The sequence below is a fragment of the Peromyscus californicus genome, unplaced genomic scaffold, assembly GCF_007827085.1.
Source record: "Peromyscus californicus insignis strain IS unplaced genomic scaffold, ASM782708v3 Scaffold_22__1_contigs__length_63687245, whole genome shotgun sequence".
Classification (NCBI taxonomy): Eukaryota; Metazoa; Chordata; class Mammalia; order Rodentia; family Cricetidae; genus Peromyscus; species Peromyscus californicus.
In genome coordinates this window covers 26,602,402-26,624,478 of record NW_026294525.1, presented here as the reverse complement: position 1 = coordinate 26,624,478, position 22,077 = coordinate 26,602,402, and the positions used below count along the sequence as shown (strand labels likewise).

Below are 22,077 nucleotides of genomic sequence, written 5' to 3'. Positions count from 1 at the left end.
GCCTGGCAGGAGTCTACCACCGAACTCCCTCCCTATCCTCATTTTGCTTTGAGACAAAGCCTCTTCCAAGTTGCCCAGGCTGATCTTAAACTCACTTTGTAAGACCAGGCAGGCCTTGAACTTGCACACTTCCTGCCTCCAGCTACCAAGTAGCTAGCATTATAGGCTTGTACCACTTGGCCAACTTCCTCTTCCGTTTTATCATTTCTCTTGAAGAGGCTGAGGGCATGTAAATCGGGAGCACTACCCACAAGTACCAGAAATTTCTATTTAACAGAAGCCTTGCTTCATGTTTAGCCTACCATTTTGGTGTCAGGACATTTACTTGGTAAAAAGTTCTAATAAATGTATATTATTGTGAGCTGTGATAGGCTAGTGTGTCATGAATAGGGCCCCAAATCAGTGTTTCTCCAAGGTGATTTGTTTTCTTATGTTTTTGAGTTACCTGTCCTTGGTTGTATAGACTTTTCTAAAAGATGTTTATGCCATAGAGTTGCCATTTTTTTTTTCAAATAATAGCTACATATTTAAACAAGGTTATCAGCATATAAAAAGGATGCTCATGCTACTGCTAGTCGATTTTCTCTGCTTGCCTAAGATTTGTTTATTGCAGCTACGTGTCTCTCCTGTGGTTTGCTTCGGCTTGCTACTCCGTGGCAGAGGGAGGCTGTCCTCCTGCGGGAGTCTGGGCAGAGCCCTGGCTCTTCCTTGCCAGCTGGAGCATTTTCATCATGAAAAAAAGTCATTAACTAACAAAATGCATGTGAATGCCATGAACCAGGGAGGGCAGAATAATTTCCGCAGGCATGTGGCATTTCGTTAGCACTGTCATGCGAAGCCTGCGTGCTTGTTTTTAGGGAGATGTATTATAGAAGGGAACACGATTATATTAGATGCAGTTATTTTACATTAGAGCTTGGACAAACAGCTGCGATTTAAGTTCATGAGTGAGCCTAGCTTGAGTCAAGAAGGCATTCAGGAAAAGACAGAATTCAGTAAGCCTTCGAAAAGTGATTTTTTTTTTTTAAGAGGAAAGAAAGAGGAAGCTGGTCCAGGGCTCCAGCCCAGTTTTTGATAAGATGAGCAGAGTGTGATGATAGGAGAGATGAAGGGAGCCCACCAGAAGTGCAGGGTGAGGTGGGGGGTGCTTAGACTGAGGCCACACTGCTAATGCACATGGTGTTCAGGGATCCAGGAAAGAGCAATGAAGGGAGGTGGAGAGAGAGTGTTCACAGGTTCAGGGAAGGGCCGACATCACTGTTCCCTGTTCTCAAGCAGTAAGCAGCCCTCCAGACCTATGGGTTCTCCATCTGTTGACCCAGCCAACTTGGAATTGAAATATGATTTTTAAATTGCAACTGTGATGAAATCTGTACGACATTTTCCTTCTGTCATTATTCCCCCAAACAACACATTTTAGCAACCATGAACACAGTAGTCTCAATGTATTAGATATGAAACGTTATCTACAGAAGATTTAACTATACAAGTGGTATACATAGGTCGTATATAGATACTGTGCCATTTTATCCAAGAGATTAGAACATCTTGGAACATTCCCCTGTAGTTATCAAAAGATGACTGTATTTAATTCTTGAAATCCTTAAAATGTGGAAACAGAGAGGCATCATGGTACATGCCTGTCAGCTCTTGGGAGCCTAAGACAGGAAGGTAAAAATTGTAGGCCAACCTGAGCTACCTGCCTCAAAAAAATAAACTAAAAACATAAATAATTGTAGTGATGTTTTGTGTCCTCCAAAATATTGTGCACCCTAATGAAGTTTATCTGAGGATCAGAGGAAAAAGCCAGCCACTATATTAAACATAGAAGTCAGGCAATGGTAGCACATGCCTTTAATCCTATCACTAGGGAGGCAGGGATCTGTCTGGATCTCTGTGAGTTCAAGGCCACACTGGGAACAGAGCCAGGTGTGTTAGCACATGCCTTGAATTGCAACACCAGTTAACCATAAAGGTCTGGAGGTTTGTACAGACAGACAGGAAGTGACAGAGCTGATCAGGAAGAGGAAGTGATGTAGCTGGGTGGAGAGAGGAAGTGAGAGGCAGAACAGAAAGGCATACAGGCGTGGGTATATAGGAAGTAGGTCTCTTTGGCTGAGGATCTCCAAGTGTTAAGAACGTGGCTGGCTTCTTTCTGCTTTTCTGATCTCTCAGCTTTTCGCCCCAATATCTAGCTCCAGGTTTTTTATTAATAAGACTGTTTAGCAATTCATTCTACAAATAATAAAACCAGAATCCTCCCAGTTCCCAGTAGACAAAGACACATTTTGAAGATGTTGGTGTTCCTCCTTTTCTCTCATCCCTTTTCCCCCCACTCTGAACACACACATTTGTTTTTAAATTTGAACATTTTTCTTCGTTAATAAAAAACTCCAGAATGCTTTGTTATTGCCCATTACTCCCTTCTAAGGGCTTGCCATGATTTAACCTTATTTACATTGCAAATGATCCCACAGTAAAAGTCTTTTGTGGCCTCTGTGATTATTTTCTTAGAAAGGGTTACAAGAAGAAACAGTCTCAGGCCAAAGCAGGTTAATATTCTTGACCTCTTGATACATATACACACCGACACATTAATCTTTATGAAAAATCATAAAGCGAAGATCCCTTCCATGGGGCCACAGAAAGTGCTTCCCTAGGGAATCGTTCAGTGTGTGGATGGAGGTGAGCAGTTTACAGCAGCTCACAGTGGGAACTGTATAAGCAAGGTGTATGATTGTGTAGTGGCTGATGGTGGGAGTTGAAAGGACGGAGTGACGGTGGGTAGGAAGAAGGGAGTTTAACACCTTTAAAATTAAAATTATGTGTGTATGCATGGGTAGGAAGAAGGGAGTTTCTTTAACACTTTTAAAATTAAAATTATTATGTGCGTATGTACATAGCATCTTGTGTGTGTAGAAGTCATAGAGAAATTGAGGGAATTGGTTCTTTCCTTCCACAATGTGGTCCCTGGGTGGGCAGGCCTGGCAGCAAGTCCCTTACGCAGAGAGCTTGTTCCTGCAAGTTTCTTCACAAAGGCTCTTTCATCTGCTTGCTCTGTGTGAAATGTTTAATCTAGTACTCATTGGGATTGGAAAACAAACAAACAAACTAATCATGAAGGCTGCAGACTGACCAGGAGCACATCCTCCCTCACGTCCTACACAACATCTGTCCTCGTTCATTGAAGCGTGGTGGGAGCCACTAAACGGCAAACTAAGCCCTCAGCACAGGGCCTGGCACATTGAAGACTTTAATAAATATCCTTTGGTTGGAAGTGGCAGATGCCTGGCCCAAAGAAAAAGACCAGTATGTGGCCAACACTAGGGCTGTGTCCACTGAGATGAGGCGGCCACCGGCTCTGGCCTTCTCAGTAAACCTTTAAATGGCCTTGTTAACACTTCTCAGGTATTTTGACTTCAGTAGTGTTTGGAAGGTATGCCCACTCTTATTCCTGCCTTAGACAGGAATGACACCTATTTCTGCTTGTCCTATGCTCAATGCAAACCCAGTACTACACTGATGCTTAATATTTGTCAAAAATGGATTCTAGAACAGTCATCCTTAGAACTAATATGGACGTCATGTCAGCTGTTGTCTCCTGGATATAAAAATGTTTTCCCTCTCTGATGATATAGAATTTAAATCCTATGGTAGAAATAGTAATATTAATAATACTAGATTTCAAGGGAAAGTCCCAAGCTGTACTCTATCATTAATTTTCTTCCAAAATGATTAAAAATGGACTCTCATCAATTATCTTTACTCATATTTCATACTTTTTCAAATATTAAAAGAATAGTAGATCAGAACTTCAGAGTAAAAAAGGTAAATCTATTCTTCTTTTGACCCGTCCCGCAGGCCAGGTTATTGGGTGAGACCCGAGGAGGCACCTCCTGAAAGATCAATGGGGGCGAGAGAGAAAGGAGACCAGGTGCATAAAGGAAGACAAAGTCAGTCTGAGTCGCGTCAAGGTCTCATTTATTGCAAGGGGAGTCAGGCTTATATATGCTAGGAGCTAGGAGAAGTAGATAGGGGTATGGAAAATTGCTAGGAGGAAGTTAGGGTAAGGTAGGGTTCAGGAAAAGGTCTCTTTGTTCCAGGGCTTGATCAATGGACCATGTAGCAAACCATCATGTTTCAGGGAGTTGATCAAAAGGTACATACTGTGGTTTTGTTGAAAAATGGTTGCTATTGAAACTGTTAACGGAAGGTTAGGTACACAGCTTTTTCCCATGAGAATCAGTTAGGCTACTTGGCTCCTGACATTCTTTCATAGCAATATAGCAAAATATTGTATTTATGTTCATTTCTATTTTGTTTGTAGCTGTTTACAAAGTTAGGCAAAAATTGTGGAGGGGAAGAAAACGAGCATTGGAAATGTTTTCAGATGATTGACAAGCTTGCTTAATCACTTGCTGTGCTGGTTTGAGTAAGAATGACCCCTGAGCCGGGTGTTGGTGGCACACACCTTTAATCCCAGCACTCGTGGGGCAGAGGCAGGCAGATCTCTGTGAGTTCGAGGCCAGCCTGATATACAGCATGAGTTCCAGGACAGGCTCCAAAGCTACACAGAGAAGCTCTGTCTTGAACCACCCCCCCCCCCAAAAAAAACAATGAGTTCTAAAAGCCTCATATATTTCAGTGCTTGGCCCTGATTGATGGAACTGTTTGGGAAGGGTTAGAATGTGGCCTTGGTGGAGGAGGTGTGTCACTGGGAATTGGGCTTTGAGGTTTTAAAAGCCTACACCATTCCCAGTTAGCTTTCTCTGCCTCAAGTTTATGGATTAGAATATAAATTCTCAACTACTCCTTCAGTGAGTGAGTTCCATGCCTGCCTGCCACTGTGCTCCCTGCCATGATGGTCATGGACTCACCCTCTGAAACTGTAAGTCCCCAATAAATCTTGGTCATACCATCGTATGACCAGAGGTATTCTTTATGGACAGAACAGCAGCTATAGAGAGCATGTAGACTTAGTAAATTTCAGAAAGAAATGGAAGAAAGAGTTCATTCTTTATACCCTGTGTCTGTGGAGGTAAGTCCTCTTCCCTTTTTGAGCTGAACAGCGGAGAGAACTTCTATAGGGAACATTTTACAAGGAGCCAGAGCTAGTGACAACAGGAACCATTCCCTTCCGATTATAAAAGTATCTCCTATACAAAGATTGATGCAGAAAGCGTTTATGAAAAGAAGAGAAGCTATCTCCCTGTGGAAATGCCCATTGTCAGCTCTGAGCTAAAAAAGCTCATTCTTAGGTGGAAGCCAAATCGATTTCCAGTGGTAGATATCCTTTAATACTCTTGGATCTTTTTATGTGCATGTAAGCACTTTATAAGAAAACGATAGATAATACAGCCTTAAATTCTTAGGTAAAATATGAGCATGAGCATGTAATTTAAGAGTTCTGTACTAGATTGAATCATCTAAAGTTGCCAATATTCAACCTTTTCTGACTTAAGAGAAATGACAATTTCATATGCTCAACTTAATACCTGCAGTAGGCTTACTAAGAGATCTTGCAAGCCTGTGGAAGAAAATGGATTTCATGTTGATCCAAGCTTCGTCCCCAAGGCCTAACATAGCTTCTGACAGGTAAATCTAATCTTCATTTTAAATATGAAAGGAAAGAGTTAACACCAACAAAAAATTTTAATAAAATACAAATGAGAACAGAAAGAAAATGGAAACATTTTAACTGTACTCTAGAGAAAGTCAGTTAAGGAACAAATTTAGCTCCAACTGGCTCCACGGAATTAGCTCAGACAAAAATCTTCATTGGTGGAAATCCATCCGTGTTGGTACAAACTGTTTAAAGCATCTATATTTATGAGCATCACACCAGAAAGGCTGAAAATCCCGTTCTCAAATTAGGAGAGAACATGGCTACCGGGAACGGTGATAGCTGTGTCTTGAACTCAGTGGGACCATCCAAGGAATGAATTGTTTTTTGCTTTCAAACAGCTTGTAACTTCTCATAATGCCATGGAGCGGAACACATTGTTTCATGAACTACCACTCACAAAGGATAAAGGCACATGACCTGGGCTATGCCTGTCTCCATCTCCAGTGTGTCACATTGTTTTTTTTTTTTTTTTTTTTTTTAATTGTTTGGGAATTTCAGACGTGAGTATATTGTATTTGATCAAATCTACCCCCACTCTCTTCCCTTTCAATTCCCTCCCTATTCCTACCACTGTTTTTCCCTTCCGATTTCATGTGCTCCGTGTTTTAAACCCGCTGATTCCTCTTAGTTCTACTATTATGTACATGTGTGAAGGGCCATTTACCAGAGCACGAGCAGCCTCTCAGGAGCTGTATCCTTGGGGGAAAAAAGCTGACTCTCCCTTTCCCAGCCTCCATCAATTGTCAATAGCATCTCAGCTAAGGGTGGGACTCTATGACCTCTTCTTCCATCTATGGTGGAAATTTGGTTGACTTCATCTCCTCTGTGTCTTATCCTTGTAGTTACAACTGCCATGAGTATGGGCAACATCCCTGTCGTGTTCAGAAAACATGGTTTTGCTGTAATCATCCACTACCTCTTACAGTCTTCCCATTCCACTACGCTTTGGTGACCCCGGAGCCTCACTGAGAACGGAACACTCCACAGTCTGCTGTTGTTCACATGCTGCTCAGTCAGGAGTCTCTGTATCAATCACCATGTTCCGAGAGAAGAAGGTTCTGTAAAGAGGGTTGAGAGAGGCACTAATCTGCTAGTAGAAAGATAAGTACCTGGGAGGCAGCTTAATACTGTGTTTGGTTAGCTTAAGAGAAATAGGTAGTTCTCCCCTGGAGCTATGGGTCCTTGGCCCTATTAGTTTCATTTTTTTATGCACAATTAAATCTAGTCTTAGTCTGTTTTTTCTTGATATGACAGGATACTTGTGAGGGGAGAATTTATTTTTAAAAGATGTTTGTTTGGTCTTATGGTTCTGGAGTCTAGGAGGTTGAAAATCATGGGTCTGGCGTCTTGGCCTCTGGTGGTGATGTGTTTCTTCCAGCTTGGGGAACAGGGCAGGGACAAATCAGTACCTACAGACAGAACACAAAGTTGAGTTTGCTTTGGTACCACTCACGCTTAACTGCAACTCGTCTAGTTCCAAGAAAGCAAGAACTTAGTCCTGAGAGAGAGCATTAACCCCTTCAGGACAGCTCATCCCCTGTGGCTAGACACTTCCTACCCAGCCTCACGTCACAGCATTACTGCTCTGGGGACTGAACTTCGATGTGAGTTTTGGTGGCAACAAGCCATGTTCAAAGCATAGCGAATCTGCACCTTCAAAAGTCATAATTCAATGAAATACGAATTTTGGTTGTGTAATTAATGTTTATATGTTATAATTATGAAGGTAAATATGAAGTTGTATAACATGGCATATTGCATGTAAAAGCCACTGATTTCAATAAGAGATACTCTATTATCATATAGTGACTTAATTCATGGCTCAAATCGGAGTCCTGTGAAGTGTAAACATACCTTACAAATATAAAGTGACCTGTTGATACTTCCCACCCGGGGCATCCAAGAAGAATCACCTCCAACTCTAAAAAAACGATGTGGTTTTACTAGAAATTCTTATGTCTGCTCCTGTTCGCAGGTAATTATCAGCAAGTTGTAATTCTCTCCCATTCTTTTTAAATCTCCCTTTGTCCTCTGTTGCCTTGAAGCCCAATAAAGCTGGTCTGTGATCTGTGACAGAGCCGCTAAGGATCCGGGTTTAGTCTCCCTGACGTGGCCAGACACCATGCCACACGATAATGTCTTTGGCGTCAGAATGGCATACAGCTAATTATTTTTCAAGAAATAATGGCATGTCAGGACATGAAACTGGAGCCTGCTGCCTTCAGTTAATTAGGCAAGAATGAATTCACACATGGCGGTGCATAAAAAGTGGTCACTAAACGGAAATAGATGTTGGTTTTCCTATGCTTTTTCCCCCCAGTGAGACAGTGTCTAGAATGATCAAAAGATGATTTATCTGTGTTCGGAAGGTGCAAGGGGACCGAGTGTGTGCAATGATGCATCTTTATTATAAATCTCATCCTGAGCCCCAATTAACAGGCCTGTCACACACTCATTAGAGTCGCTTTACGAAAGGAAGGCTGGAGGGTTTTAATGGTACCACAGGGCAGGGGAGGAAATCAGATGTCCCCCATGAGTTCTGCTGATTCCTGCATTCCTGTCCAGCTGAAGCTGGGATCTGAGACAGAGCCTCTGCTCTGGATCTGTAAGATAAGAGGGTCTGAGGGGCCTTGGATGTAAGGACAGTCAATTGTCCCCTGTAGTTAGAGTTTTTCTGCCTGGCCCACAGTCAGGGCAAATCTCTCTCACCTGCCAGTCCCACAGCCACTCAGACCCAACCAAGTAAACATAGAGACTTATATTGGTTACAAACTGTATGGCCATGGCAGGCTTCTTGCTAACTGTTCTTACAGCTTAAATTAATCCATTTCCATTAATCTATACCTTGCCACATGGCTCATGGCTTACCGGCATCTTCACATGCTGTTTTTCATCATGGCGACTGGCGGTGTCTCTCTGACTCAGCTTTCCACTTCTCAGCTCTATTTTTTTCTTTGTCCCGCCTATACTTCCTGCCTGGCCACGGGCCAATCAGTGATTTATTTATTGACCAATCAGCAACATATTTGACATACAGACCATCCCACAGCACTTCCCCTTTTCTTTTCTTAAAAAGGAAGGTTTTAACCTTTACACATCTCTAAAGTCAGCTTGGTATATTTGGGAATTTGGGCGTAGCTTTTCTTACTACTTCCTGCTGGAGGGGGGCGCTGTATCTTATGGGGACATAAAGAATATTTTAGGATTATGGAGTAGTCCATGAGGGTGTATTGTCTGAGCCAGTTGCCTTGAAACGGTTTTGGATGTTGGATCATCTGGGCCATGGTGTCATCGGAGACCTTTCAGGTGGTCTTGGCTGGTCAAACCTGATGTATCTTAATTTGGAACAAATCCATAGCCTCTGGCTTTCTGTGGAAACAAAAGCAGAGCCTCCTTTTCAAAGCAACATATCCTTACATCTAAATTTTGAAGTCAAGGTACCTTTAAAATATACATTTTGGCATAACTCAACAGTTTTTGTAATCAATTGTTTTTTTTTAGTTACGAATATTAAAGAGAACATAATCCAGATTCTCTGTGTGGTAGTCATCTTTACATGGCTTATTTTTTTATATTAGCTTGAGCCTATTGCTTTGAACTGTAGTCTTTTAAGCCTGAAACAGCACTGGCGCTGTTGGCTCCACCCACTTCAGCTTTCCAACATGGCGGTGATACGTTTTTCGCCAGCTCTGGGAGCCATCAACTCTCAGAAATAGTGGGTCTATGTTTCTATCAAAGCAGCGTGTAGCCCAGAAACCTCTTTTTTTTTTTATTTTGTACTAGTAAAGGCTAAATCCACCACACAGCTTAATGTGTCACTTGCAGAGGCCTCATTCCCACCATACTGCAGGTCGAGCATGCATGCACGCTAGGAACCTGCCAGTAGCTCAAACCGGCAGGCTGCCGCTCATTTGAGAGAGACAATTAGGAACTGTTTTTAGCTCCGTTTTAGAATCTTTTTTTTTCAGGTTTTAGGTGGAAACTCTTGCCCCACGTTGGGCACCATTTGTAGCTAGAGTTTTCCTGCCTGGCCCACAGTCAGGACAAATCTCTCTCACCCGCCAGTCCCAAGCCTCTCAAACCCGATCAAGTAAACATAGAGACTTATATTGGTTACAAACTGTATGGCCATGGCAGGCTTCTTGCTAACTGTTCTTACAGCTTAAATTAATCCATTTCCATTAATCTATACCTTGCCACATGGCTCATGGCTTACCGGCATCTTTACATGCTGTTTTTCATCATGGCGACTGGCGGTGTTTCTCTGACTCAGCTTTCCACTTCTCAGCTCTATTTTTTTCTTTGCCCCGCCTATACTTCCTGCCTGGCCACAGGCCAATCAGTGATTTATTTATTGACCAATCAGAGACATATTTGACATACAGACCATCCCACAGCAGTCCCCCTGAATCCTTTGCCCAGGGATCGTTGTAGAATCTTGTCAGAGACTATCTAGCAGAATCCTAAACCCAGCCAAGCCCTCAAAACATCCCTTGACTCAGCGCAGACCCCGAAGTTTCTACTGTGTTAGGCGGCGTTCTTTCCCCTCAGTGAGGTGACAAGGGATCCCCATGGAAATGCTGGGAGAGGGGAGCAGCGTGAGTCTCCTGGAAAACAATACATTCCCTCCTGTGGTGGTTTGAATGAGATGTCCCCATATTCTTGGGTGTTTGAATACTTGGACCCCAGCTACTGATGCTGTTTGTAGGAGCTTAGTAGGTGTGGCCTTGTTGGTGGGAGTGTCACTGAGGGTGGCTTTGAGGTTTAAAAGCCTCCTGTCGTCCCTGGTTTTCTCTCTGCTTCCTGTTTGTGGTTCCGGATGTGAGCCCTCAGCTTTCAGCTTCCAGTTCCGGTTGCCATGGCTACCTGAAGCTGGATTTTTCCTGCAGCGGTGGTGATGCACTCTTATCCCTTTAGAAGTGTAAGCCCCAAGTAAATACTTCCTTCTATAAGCTGCCCTGGTCGTAGTGTTCCATCTCAGCAGTCAGGAAGTAACTAATACAGGCTCGTCTGGAAGAAAGTATTTTGACAGATACATTTAGCTACTTGTTTATTTTTAAGTAATTTGTGTGTGTGTGTATATATGTGTCATGTGTATATGTGTGTTTACGTACATATAGGCACATGTGTGTGGGTGCTTGTGTCCGTGTGCATGTGAAGGCCCCAAGGTGATGTCCAGTGTCTTCCTCGGTTGCTCTCCACTTTATACTTTCTGAGGCAGAGACCCACTAAATCCAGAGCTTGCCAATCACAGTGTCCAAATGAGCTTTGACTGTCAATGGACACAACCTAGCGTCACCTGAGAAGGGTCAGTCAGGGAATGCCCAGATCAGATTGACCCGTGGACAAGTCTGCGGGGATTGTCCTGATGGTTCATTGATGGAGGAGGCCCATCTTAGGGATTTTACTGCTGTGGTCAAATGCCCAGAACATAAGCAACCTGGGGAGGAAGGAGTTTATATTTCATTTCCACAGCACAATCAACCATTAAAAGAAGTCAGGGTAGGAACTCAAGGCTGGAACCTGGAGGCAGGAACTGCGACAGAGGCCATGGAAGACTGCTGCTTACTAGAGTTCTCCTCGTGGCTCTCTTATGGATCCAAGGACACCATCCCTGGGGTGACACTGCCCACAGTGAGCTGGGCCCTCCCACACCAATCATCAATCAAAAACCAATGCATCATAAGTATACCCAGGGGCCAATTGAAAGTCCCTTTTCCTAAATGAGAGCTGGTTGTGTCATGGTGATATAAAACTAGCTAGTATAAGGCCTTAGCCCATTGTGGGGAGTACCTTCCCTGGGCCAAAGGTCCTGGGACATTACATATGCATATGTACGGTGGAGTATAAACATACTGTACAAATATAAAGTAACTTGTTGATATTTCCACCAGGGCGTTAAAGAAGAATCACCTCCAACTCTGAAAACCATGTGGTTTTACTAGAAATTTTCATTTCTGATCATGTTCACAGGTGGTTATTAGCAAGTTGCAATGTCCATGTATATATGTGTATGTATGTATGTATGTGTGTGTGTGTGTGTGTGTGTGTGTGTGTGTGTTTGTATATGTATATATGCTGGCTAAGGGGCTGGAGAGCTGGCTCAGTGTTTAAGGGCATTTGATGCTTTTGTAGAGGGTCTAAGAATCCATTCCCATCAGGCAACACATAGTCACCTCTAACTCCAGTTCCATGGGATCCGACACCCTCTTCTGGCCTCTGCAAGCACCTGCACACACATGGTGAACATACACACACACACACACACACACACACACACACACACACACACGAATAAATAACTCTTTGGAAGGAGGAGAGGGGAGGGGTGAGCACAGGATCATTAGCATTCCTCCGTGGTTTCTGCTTCAAGTTCTTGCTAGAGCTCCTGCCCTGGCTTCCCTCAATGATGGACTGTAATCTGTAAGCAGAAATAGCCGCTGGACAAAGTGCTTAGCAGAGCAGTAGAATGAAGTAGTTACCTTAGCTAAGTCAGTTTGTAGTAGGGAATCTTCTGTGTCCCAAGTGCTCAGGTTATGGGTGGCTGCCACAGTGCCCAGCTTTTATGTGGCTTCTGTACTCAGGCCTCATGCTTATGTGGCACGCACTTTATCCACTAAGCCATCTACCTCCCCAGCCCCTAAATGATGTTTTTAATTGGTCTATTTTCGTTGTACATGGTTCTGAGTTTCACAAGGACATTTTCATTCGTATGTGTAATGTGGTTTGAGAATACAGCTCCCCTCTGCCATCCCCTTTTATGCTGGATTTATTTTCATATCTGTGAGATAAAAATGGTTAAGGAACAACTGTTCTAGCTTTGCTCTGCAATTTTGATACCAGTGGAGGTTTGGAGGAATTTGGTTTAGGGTGCCAGATAGAGTTAGATGTGAATTGTCTCCAATGTATTTGAATTGAGTGGATTTGGGCAGGCTGCAAGACTTCTTGAACCCCAAGCTTTCTCTAGTGTGACCTGAGGATAGGAAGGCTTATTTAAAGTTGTAGTTATAGAGAAAACTATATGTGGAAACAGTCCATGTTAGGAGCAGTTCTCTTCTTCTAGTTCACTCCGAATACTAATGAGCAAAGGCACCTGCTCTGTTCTGTTCCTGGTTGGCTCGTACCCAGATCTGTACATGGTGCCTGGCGCACTGTAGATACCAAATGTTGGTTCAATGCATGGACAGAATGCCTTGGTCTAATGCCCAGTAAAGTCTTTGCCTACAGTGCTATTTCTTCAGTTATTTTCTAAGAGAGATTTTGGTGCTGTCTTTGGTTTTGGTGATGTCCTTCCAAGGCAGTTAGCCCCACGTCCTGTGAAAACCTTCTGGATACATGAGAAGGCTTAATCTGCTTAGCCCATGTCCTAAGGCATGATCTGTGCCATGGCTGGGCAGTAGAATGTAGAGCTGATCTGGCCCCTTGCCTGGCTTTGTAAATGCAGGTTTATTGGAGCATGGCCATGTTTAGTGGCTTATTTATTGTCTGTGGCTGCCTCTGTATCTGACAGAGTCAGGCAGTTTTAACAGAGACCTTGTGAAATGCATAGCTCACGTTACCTGTCTTTGTATTGGAAAGTCCTGCCACTCCCGGCTCTGCAGACCACGCACTCCTCACTTCAACGCTTCAGGATTGGTTTTTAGTCTATTTTATTTTGCATGAGAGTCTCGCTACTACAAAATCTGACCTGACCGGCCTCAAACCTGCAGCAATACTCTTGCTTCAACCTCCCAAGTTCTGGGATTACACGTATAAACCATTGTGCCCAGCTCAGGATTGACTTTAACACTTTTTTTTTAATGGGTGGGAAACTAAGACCTAACAAAATGGGGATTTGGTTCAGGTCTGGATGAATCCATAGCCCACCGACTGATACCTTCCAACTCAGCACAAACCTAGTTGAAACAATCCCACCCTACTAGGCCTGACTTCCTGACAGCAGGAAGAGCAGGCTAGGAAAGGGCTTCAGAGTCGTGGTACAGCCTGGCAGCCCTGGAATTGGTCCGAAACCTAGCTCAGATCAGTCATGGGGTAAGGGCTATAGGGACTCAGTGCAAATGGAAGGATGGGTGCAGATGGGTGGTGGTGAGTTTTCCGTTGTGTATGAACACAATATTGCTTCTGGGGGGGGCATTTATGAAAGAATGACTATGATTGCTGAATGTGTCACTCACACAAGCCTTGATCTAGCATACGCAATGCATGTGCAGTGTCAGCCTGCACCTACCGCATGGATGGCTCCTACTCCAGCTACTCAACTGTGAGGGCTTTGAACTTCCTGGGCTGCTTCTCGGTGCTCTGCCCTCCCTGTTAGATCTGACTCCCAATTGGAGATGAACGTTCTTTCCTAGTAAATTCATCCTGATGGAGATTTGATTGTTTCAGGGTTTACAGGTAAAGTCCAGGGCTGCTTCTGCTGTGATCCCATCAGTCCATGACCCCTCTTCCTCCCACCCTGTTTTCAACTTTCTGATTAGTTTTCCAAGCTCAGGAACTGGTTATGACTGAACAAAAGAAACAAAATTGGAAGTCACATCTCTTCTTCTATAATCAACTGCTTACCTTGTCACTTTTACCTTGTCACTGTGGAGGACAGGTAATACTAATAACAGCGACAAAGTTATAGCCACCCATCTGGAAGTCACATACTTGGGCAATTCATCTATCTGCCAAAGGATGTACCTCATGTAAACTGGAAACGTTGTCTGTCCATTGTCATATAAAAATGGATGTTGGATCGTCGGGTTGGCAAGGGGAGAGGTGAGAAGGACCAGGCACTGAGTATTGTTCCTGCTAGCTTGTTGTCAACTGTCTCCACAGTTGCCATCGGGCAGTGTCAAAGACTCTCACTTCATCCGTGGGGAGCTGATGGTGGAAGATTCCACAGGAAGGCTGCAGAGCTGTCGGGAGGACAGGAAGGAATCAAGGCTATAATTAACTTTCTGTTTCACTGTATTCTGGAGCAGTGACCCTTATTCCTCCACAAATGAAACCCTAGAGTATAGCCTGTGGCTCGCTCACTTATCTTTCTGGCTTCTGCTGAAAATATAAACAGATTTTAAAAAAAGTTGCTTTGGTGTATGGGGGGTAGACAGGAAAAATGAAGTGACATTTGTTCTTTTGTACACTGGAACCCATGGGGGAATGATGAGTTGATTAAAATTGCAAATAATGGGTTGATTAAAATTCTCGACCTATTGTTTAATTATTTAAAGTGAATGACTCTAATACAAAATATTTTTGGTTTTGTGGTTCTTTTAGCTAATTCCTAACACACTTCAATTCTCTGTTTGGTTTGTTTGTTTTTAAGCATTAGGCAGTCCAAGTAGCTGTCCTTCATATTGTTTGCTTCTGTCTCCCATTGACCAAAGCTGTGTAGTTATATTTATGTAATGGGAACTGTGTATTCTGGACTTGAGAGAGACTATAGAGAGAAAGTTTAAAATTATGAATGACTGCTGTATTCTTTGAGTTGGGGAGGAATTGGCAAATTAGTAGAATTTTAATTTATACGGATAAAGAATGGTAGTGGGGATGGGATGACCTCCCAGGTAGGGAAAAGGCTCTGAGCGGGACATAGAAGTTGATGGAAATGCTGCTCCCTGGAGTTGTTCATACATGGTGTACTGGATATGAGCAATTCGCTAATCTGGGGAAGGAAAAAGCATGTTCACAGACCTGCTGTGTTGTAATTAGCGTACTGTCTACCCATTAGAGGAAGTAATTGTATGTGTTCTTCCTGTAGCCACATTAAGAAGGCAAGCTCCTGATGGACTGTCATCTGCACAGCTTTGTTGCTTTTTAAGTCGTGTCATTTCATGATGGGTTCTAAATTTTTGTGTGGTGGTGGTAGTGGAGATTGGAATAGTGGCGGAGGGGATTGGTGTGGGGGTGGGGGTGCATCATAAGGCCTACAGTGCATGACTGCCAATTTTGCCGAGCTCACATGTTGTACTTACTTCTGTGTCTGCCAGGGAGAAATGCTTGCTGCCTCTCCAGTTGGCTTTGGAGTCAAAGAACGTGAAGCTGGCCCAACATGCTTTGGCAGGGATGCAGGTATGACTTTTACTGGATGCAGTCACGTGATAGAAGCTGACAGACCTCTTTGGCACTGAAAGAGCCAATCATTAGCATTTTAAATGCTGGCTCTCTAAAAATGTGATTGAATCAAGACGATAGCTATATAAGGGGTAAGATCTAATAGCTTCCAGAATATCTCTGGACGCAACATTACGTGGTTGAACCTCTGTAGTCAAGCATTGATTCACAGGGACCCAGCTAAGCCCCGAGAAGTTCCTATCAGTTCCGATCTCATCTGCATTCCACATCTGTGGTTCAGTGTAATCGGGATTGATAGTAAACTAGAAAGATTTTTACATGATTTTTTCATCAATTTCTCTTATTAAATTTTCATACAATTAATATATTATACATTGAATATATTGTACATATTATACATATCCCCTGGCTTTCCTTTTCTTCCCTCCCCACGCCCATCAGTCCCTTTGTTTCCCTACACAGTTCTCGTCTATTTTTCATGCCATGTATCCACACGTGTTTTTTTTTTTTTTTTTTAATATCAAATGACACCTGCTAACCACAAATGAGAGAAAACATGGCACTTGTTTTTCTGGGACTGGCTGAATATGATGATCTTCATTGAATCCACTTTCCTGAACGTGACATGGCATTTTGATTGGTATATATCCACCATGCTTGGTAAAGAGGCTTTATAAAGATATTTCATACATGTATATCATATACTTGGACAGTATCCACCCTACTCTCCTTTCCCCTCCCCCCAGCCCCTCTGTTTCTCCTCCCCTAACTTCTGTTTCCCCTTTCTTAGCCCCCCTCCCCCATTTCTATTCTTCCCTCTAGACATCTTCCTTCTACTGACACATGTATGATTTTGTTTATGTTTCTCTCTAAAATACAAGCCCAGGAATAAGAAGAAAAAAATCATATTTGTCTTTCTGAATCTGAACTTGTTTGCTTTTTTTTTTTATTCTACAATTAGATTGGTGAATGGATTAATAGATTATGTTTCTAGAACAAAAGTGGGAAGAAAAGAAAAAGAAATTCTTTGGTCTAATCAAAAAAGTGAGGTTGCTCAAGCCCTTGTCTTTCTCCGAGCGTTTGTGTTTCACACCAGGCAGAGCGGCCCTGATCCCAACTGTGAACGGCGATGGCTGCGTAAACACATTGATTTTATAAGGCGTTTGGTCTCTAGAGACACACAGAGAAGTTCATGGCTGCAGTGACATTTGTACTTCTGCTTTCGTGTTAGCATGGGCCATTTCCCAGGATTTTTAGGCTCAGAGTCCCTATGGCCTTGTAAGAGTGAAACCCTAAGAAAGAGTCAGAAGTCAGTTCCCATTAGCCTCAGTGGATTGGAAGTAGATAACGGTATTTTAACAAACAAAAGTGTAGGAAATGTTAACGCATCATTGTTAGCGTTCTTCAAAGGCCTTTGAATTGTGGAGTTGGGCCATCCATAGAAATAAATAAGGAATTGTTTGGACCTGCTGCATTTTTCTCTTTAGTATCAGGTAGATTTCCCATCGTATTTTTCTTTTCCAATTCTGACACATTCAAAGCTGCTGTCCCATGTTTTCAAGAGCTAGCTTAACTGCGTTCTGCTGGTGATTAATGGCCAAGTCTTCCTTTTATGAGTCTGTCCCTTGCTCCCTATGACCTGGTAACTTGAGACACAAATGCAGAGCTTCCAAGCCTTTCTCACTGTAAGACAGTTTCTCTATATATGAACTTCAGCTCTGGACTGCTCTGAGGGATACTATAAGGCTTTAAACGAATCCCTACTGCAGCTAACTTACAATGGAAAAGAACAGATTGGGCCAAGAATAAATAAAGTCCTATGAGTCTCAGTGGGAAAAAAAAAATACCCATTGCACAAGTTCAGAACACCCTAATGGTAGACCTTGTGGGTGAGAATTGGGGTTTTCAGGGTGAGACAGCATAGCAGGACCGTGACTGCCAGCACACTTCTGACTTGAGAATGTGACTCAAGCTGTGTAGCACTCTCCAGGGTCAGGCCATGCCGAAAGCCCTTTGCTCATTCCCAGGGCCACATTCTTCATGCACTTTGGATGCTTCATCTCTGTGGCTCTAGAGAAGTGTGAGGGAGTAGAATTGCAGGCTCATAAGCATAGAAGTAGTTTTGGAAAAATAAGCATTGTCCCAAAGTAGCGAAAAGCCTAATCCACTCCCTGATGTCCTCATGCAAATGAATTCCTTCATTTTTCTAGTGGGATATATAGTCAGGTTTGTGGATTTAGGAATAATTTCTGGATAAATGAGGCTCATGTTAGGTAATCAAAACATAGATATCTGAAAAATGAACTTGTGCCCTCAAGACCTTTTCCTTTCATGTGACAAAACTTACATTCAGTGAAAGTGTGCCTGGGAGTGACTGTTTTGTGGGGTGGGTTCCTCTTTGCACACTCATTCTTTATTCCCAACTGCCTGAATAACCTAGATGGCTAGCACACAGCATTTTACTGGCTGAAATGCAGAATGAGTTACCTAGTATTACAAAGATACCTTTTCCAAAGCCCATTCTTCTGAAGTGCTGTGCATTTTTTCCTTTTAATGGTACATAGCATGAGTTCTTGCCTGACCTCCAGCTAGATGCTCCTGAGCTAGAAAAATGAGCATTGTACATAACAAGCTATAACAGAAAAGGCTGCAATCACTGCCTTGTGCCTCTTCACAGAAGCTCCTGGCAGAAGAGAGGTTCGTATCCATGGAGACAGACTCGGACGAGAAGCAGCTGCTCAATCAGATCCTGAATGCCGTGAAAGTGACGCCTTCGCTCAATGAAGACCTGCAGGTGGAAGTGATGAAGGTTGGTTTGACATGGGAGCCATTGTGCATCAACGGGAAAGAGGCACATGGTGACCCCGGCACTTACTATCTCAAAGCTGCCTTTCGGTTGTGACTGTATCATTGCAGTACAGTCTTCTTTTCTGGAACAGACGCTTACCATCTTGGCTGTGGTCCTCCAAGCTCACCTTGACTGTTTAGGAGTGACAAGGGACAGCTTTGATAAGTAAGGCCTCTGCCCTGATCTGACATATCAAATGTGTGTAGTTTCAGCATGGAATCAGCCTGACCATCTGGGTATTATGCCTACCTGTGTGCACTACACCAAAGCAAAGAACTAATCATGTTTGCCGTAGACTGAGATTTAACATGGCCGGCTTGGCAGCAGGAAGGCTACCCTTCAGAAGCGTATCAGAATTATGATTTATTTTCTCCCTCAAATTCTATCAGCCAGACCTGAGGAGGTAGCTCAGTGGAGAAAGTGCTTGCTGAGCAAGTGTTAGGACCCAAGTTTGGATCCCTAATACCCTAATGGAAGACAGGTAAGGTAGCATTCATCTCTAATCAAACACCAGCCGTGGGGCAGAGATAGGCAAGTCCTGTGGGCTTCCTGGCCAATCAGTCCTAGCCAAGCGATGAGTTTCTGGTTCATTGAGAGAACCTGTTTTAAAACTAAGGTGGAAAGAAATAGAAGTCAACTTCTGGCCTCCACGTGCATATATGCAACAGTGTACACTCATGCCTCTGCCTCCCACAGCTGCACAGATGTGCACCCCCACCCCACATACACAGGCACCCATGTATGCACCCCCACACTTACAGATTATATCAGTCCTATCTCCCTCCTCGTCCATTACCACCTCCCTTTAGGGATGGTATCTCTCCTTTCCATCCTTCATTCTGAAAAATTACCAAAATAAGGAATCTATCATTCTGATTGGCATGTGTCGTGATCTGTAACCAAATGCTGGGTAGGAAATGGTGGACGTTGCCCTAGAACAACACTGTGGCCACAGAAGCACAGCATGAACTAACAAGATGGCTTTTAGCACAGTCGGCTCTTTTCCTCCCTAAAGGAACATGTGTAGAAGAATGTTCGAGAACAGATGGTGTCTGGTAGTGGTTGACTTTTTCCTAAACATGCACCATAAGGATCTGTCTTAGACAAAGCATTCGATGTTGAGGTTTCAGTTTCTCCACCGGAAGAGATTGTCTTCAGTATTGCCCCAGTTTGACATGGTTGGTGAGGAGAATAGGTACTGATCAGGAACTTAGTCTCTGAAGTCTGCTTGCCTGGTTTGACCCTCCTTCCATTCACAGCAGAACATCTTGGGAGAGAGCCCTTCACCACTCTGTCTTGACTTTCTCGTCTTTGTTTTCTTTGTTTGTTTTGTTTGTTTTTCTAGACAGGATGTCTCTGTGTAGCCCTGCCTGTCCTGGGACTCACCCTGTTGACCAGGCTGGCCTCAAACTCAGGGACATCATCTTCTTTCCTATTAGTGCTGACCCAATAAGGTTCTTTTTAGTACGAAGCAAGGCAATGTTTATAAACACTTGGCATGCGATCTGTCAAAAAAAAGTTCTCTGGAAAGTTCTATGTTCCTGATGCTGCCACTGCTTCCTGCTCCTTTTCAATGGGCACCGATGAGATGGGCCTAGGGGTATGCACTTTTCTCTAGTGTCTCAAGTGAGTCTTAGAAATCGCAGACAGTGAGACCCTGCTGGCTGGTTTTTCCAGTCTCATTTATCTTTAACTCTCTTTGCTTCTGCAGCATGCAGTTGGCCTTCTCATATATATATATCAGCTATGTGCTATGTACTCATATAAACCAGGTTATAACCACCTCTAGATGTGTTTACTTCTCTATGTGGAAGCCAGAGATTGATATCAGATATTTGTTGTTAGGGGTTTTTTGGCTCTTTTGGGGGGCCTGCCACCCAGCTCCCAAATAAATCACACATGGAGGCTTATTCTTAATTATGAATGCCCAGCCTTAGGTTGGCTTAGTTTCTACCAGCTTTCCTTAATTTAAATTATCCCATCTACCTTTTGCCTCTACGCTTTTCCCGTTCTCTTACTTCTGTAAATCTTTTACTCCATGACTTGCTGGTTGTGTAGCTGGGTGGCTGGCCCTTGCTGTCCTCCTTTTCTGGCTCCTAGCTCTCTCCTTCCAGATTTCTCCCTCTATATATCCCCTCTGCCTGCAAGCCCCACCTATCCTTTCTCCTGACTTGCTGTTGGCCATTCAGTTCTTTATTAAACCATCAGGTATTTTACACAGGCACATTAACATAGCTTCACAGAGTTAAACAAATGCAACATAAACAAAAGTAACACACCTTAAAGTAATATTCTACAACAGATGTTTCCACTGATTATTGTCCACCTTGTGTTTTGAGACAGGGTCTCTCACTGAACTTGGAGCTGGCCAATATGGCTACACTATCAGGCTAGCAAGTTCCAGGGAACCTCCTGTCCCTGCCAGCACTGGGATTACAGATGGATGCTGCCCACACCATGGGTGCTGAGGATCCGAGCTCAGGTCATCACGTTCTCATGGGTAGCGCTTTTCCTATTGAGCAATCTTCCCAGCCCATCTCTGTGCTGCTCTTGGAGAGATCAGGAATACAAGGAACATACCTAAACATAATAAAGGCAATTTACAGCAAGCCAACAGCCAACCTCAAAGTAAATGGAGAGAAACTCAAAGTGATTCCACTAAAATCAGGAACAAGACAAGGCTGTTCATTCTCCCCATACTTATTCAATATCGTACTCAAAGTTCTAGCTAGAGCAACAAGACATTGAAAGGAGATCAAGGGGATAAAAATTGAAAAGGAAGAAGTCAAACTTTCACTATTTGCAGACGATGTGATAGTCTACATAAGTGACCCCTCCCATCTCTTTAGCACATCTGTCAGTGAATCAGATTTCCTTTGGGCGGTCTCCTAGCCAGGTGACTGACCGGCCCAGTCAGATTAATTCTTCAGGGAGAAATAGTAACATTCTCTCTTTGAGGGGAAATCAGAATGTCATGTCTGTACCCAGGGCCAGAGGCAGAACTCAGATTCCATTCTTCTGTTCAGGAACTAGTAGCTTTCCCTTAATGGGCCTTAAGAAGTCCTTAATAGTGCCACCACTTGATACAGCATTTTAAATCCCAGGGAGGGACAGTTAAGTTCACTTTTCTCACTTGAGAGGTGCTGTCTCTTTTCAATGGCCTGTAAGCCAGCTAACTTCCTGTAATGCAGGGTTTTATTTTATTATTATTATTTTTTTAAATGTCTATCATGGATTTTATTTACATACTTACTAGTAGTGTTTATGAACATAAGAAATTGAACCAGGTCACACTCCAAAGAATGTGTAACCAGAATATTAAGTTTCTGGAGAGAAAAATATGTGTTCTCTTTTAGCGATTTTCAAAAGAACAAACAAAATTAGCTGATAATGAAAGCCAAGATTTCAAGGAAAGCAGTTTGTCTCACTTAGAAGATTCTAGAGTTTCAGTCAAAGGGTTAAAAAAAATCAGTGGTGCTTGGTTCTAACAAATTAAATAGGAATGGTGTTAAATCACTTATTGTGGGAGCTGTTCCACACAGTT

At 43.1% G+C, this 22,077-nt stretch overlaps 1 protein-coding gene across 1 annotated transcript in view; it reads left to right on the top strand.

Moving 5' to 3' along the window:
• Positions 1 to 22,077, top strand: part of Arfgef3 (ARFGEF family member 3) — a 164,761-nt gene that overhangs the window by 38,508 nt on the left and 104,176 nt on the right. The window contains exons 4-5 of the mRNA XM_052751124.1: positions 15,601 to 15,682; positions 18,363 to 18,494. Of these exons, the coding sequence (XP_052607084.1) occupies positions 15,601 to 15,682; positions 18,363 to 18,494 (214 nt within the window). The remainder of the gene's footprint in view (positions 1 to 15,600; positions 15,683 to 18,362; positions 18,495 to 22,077) is intronic.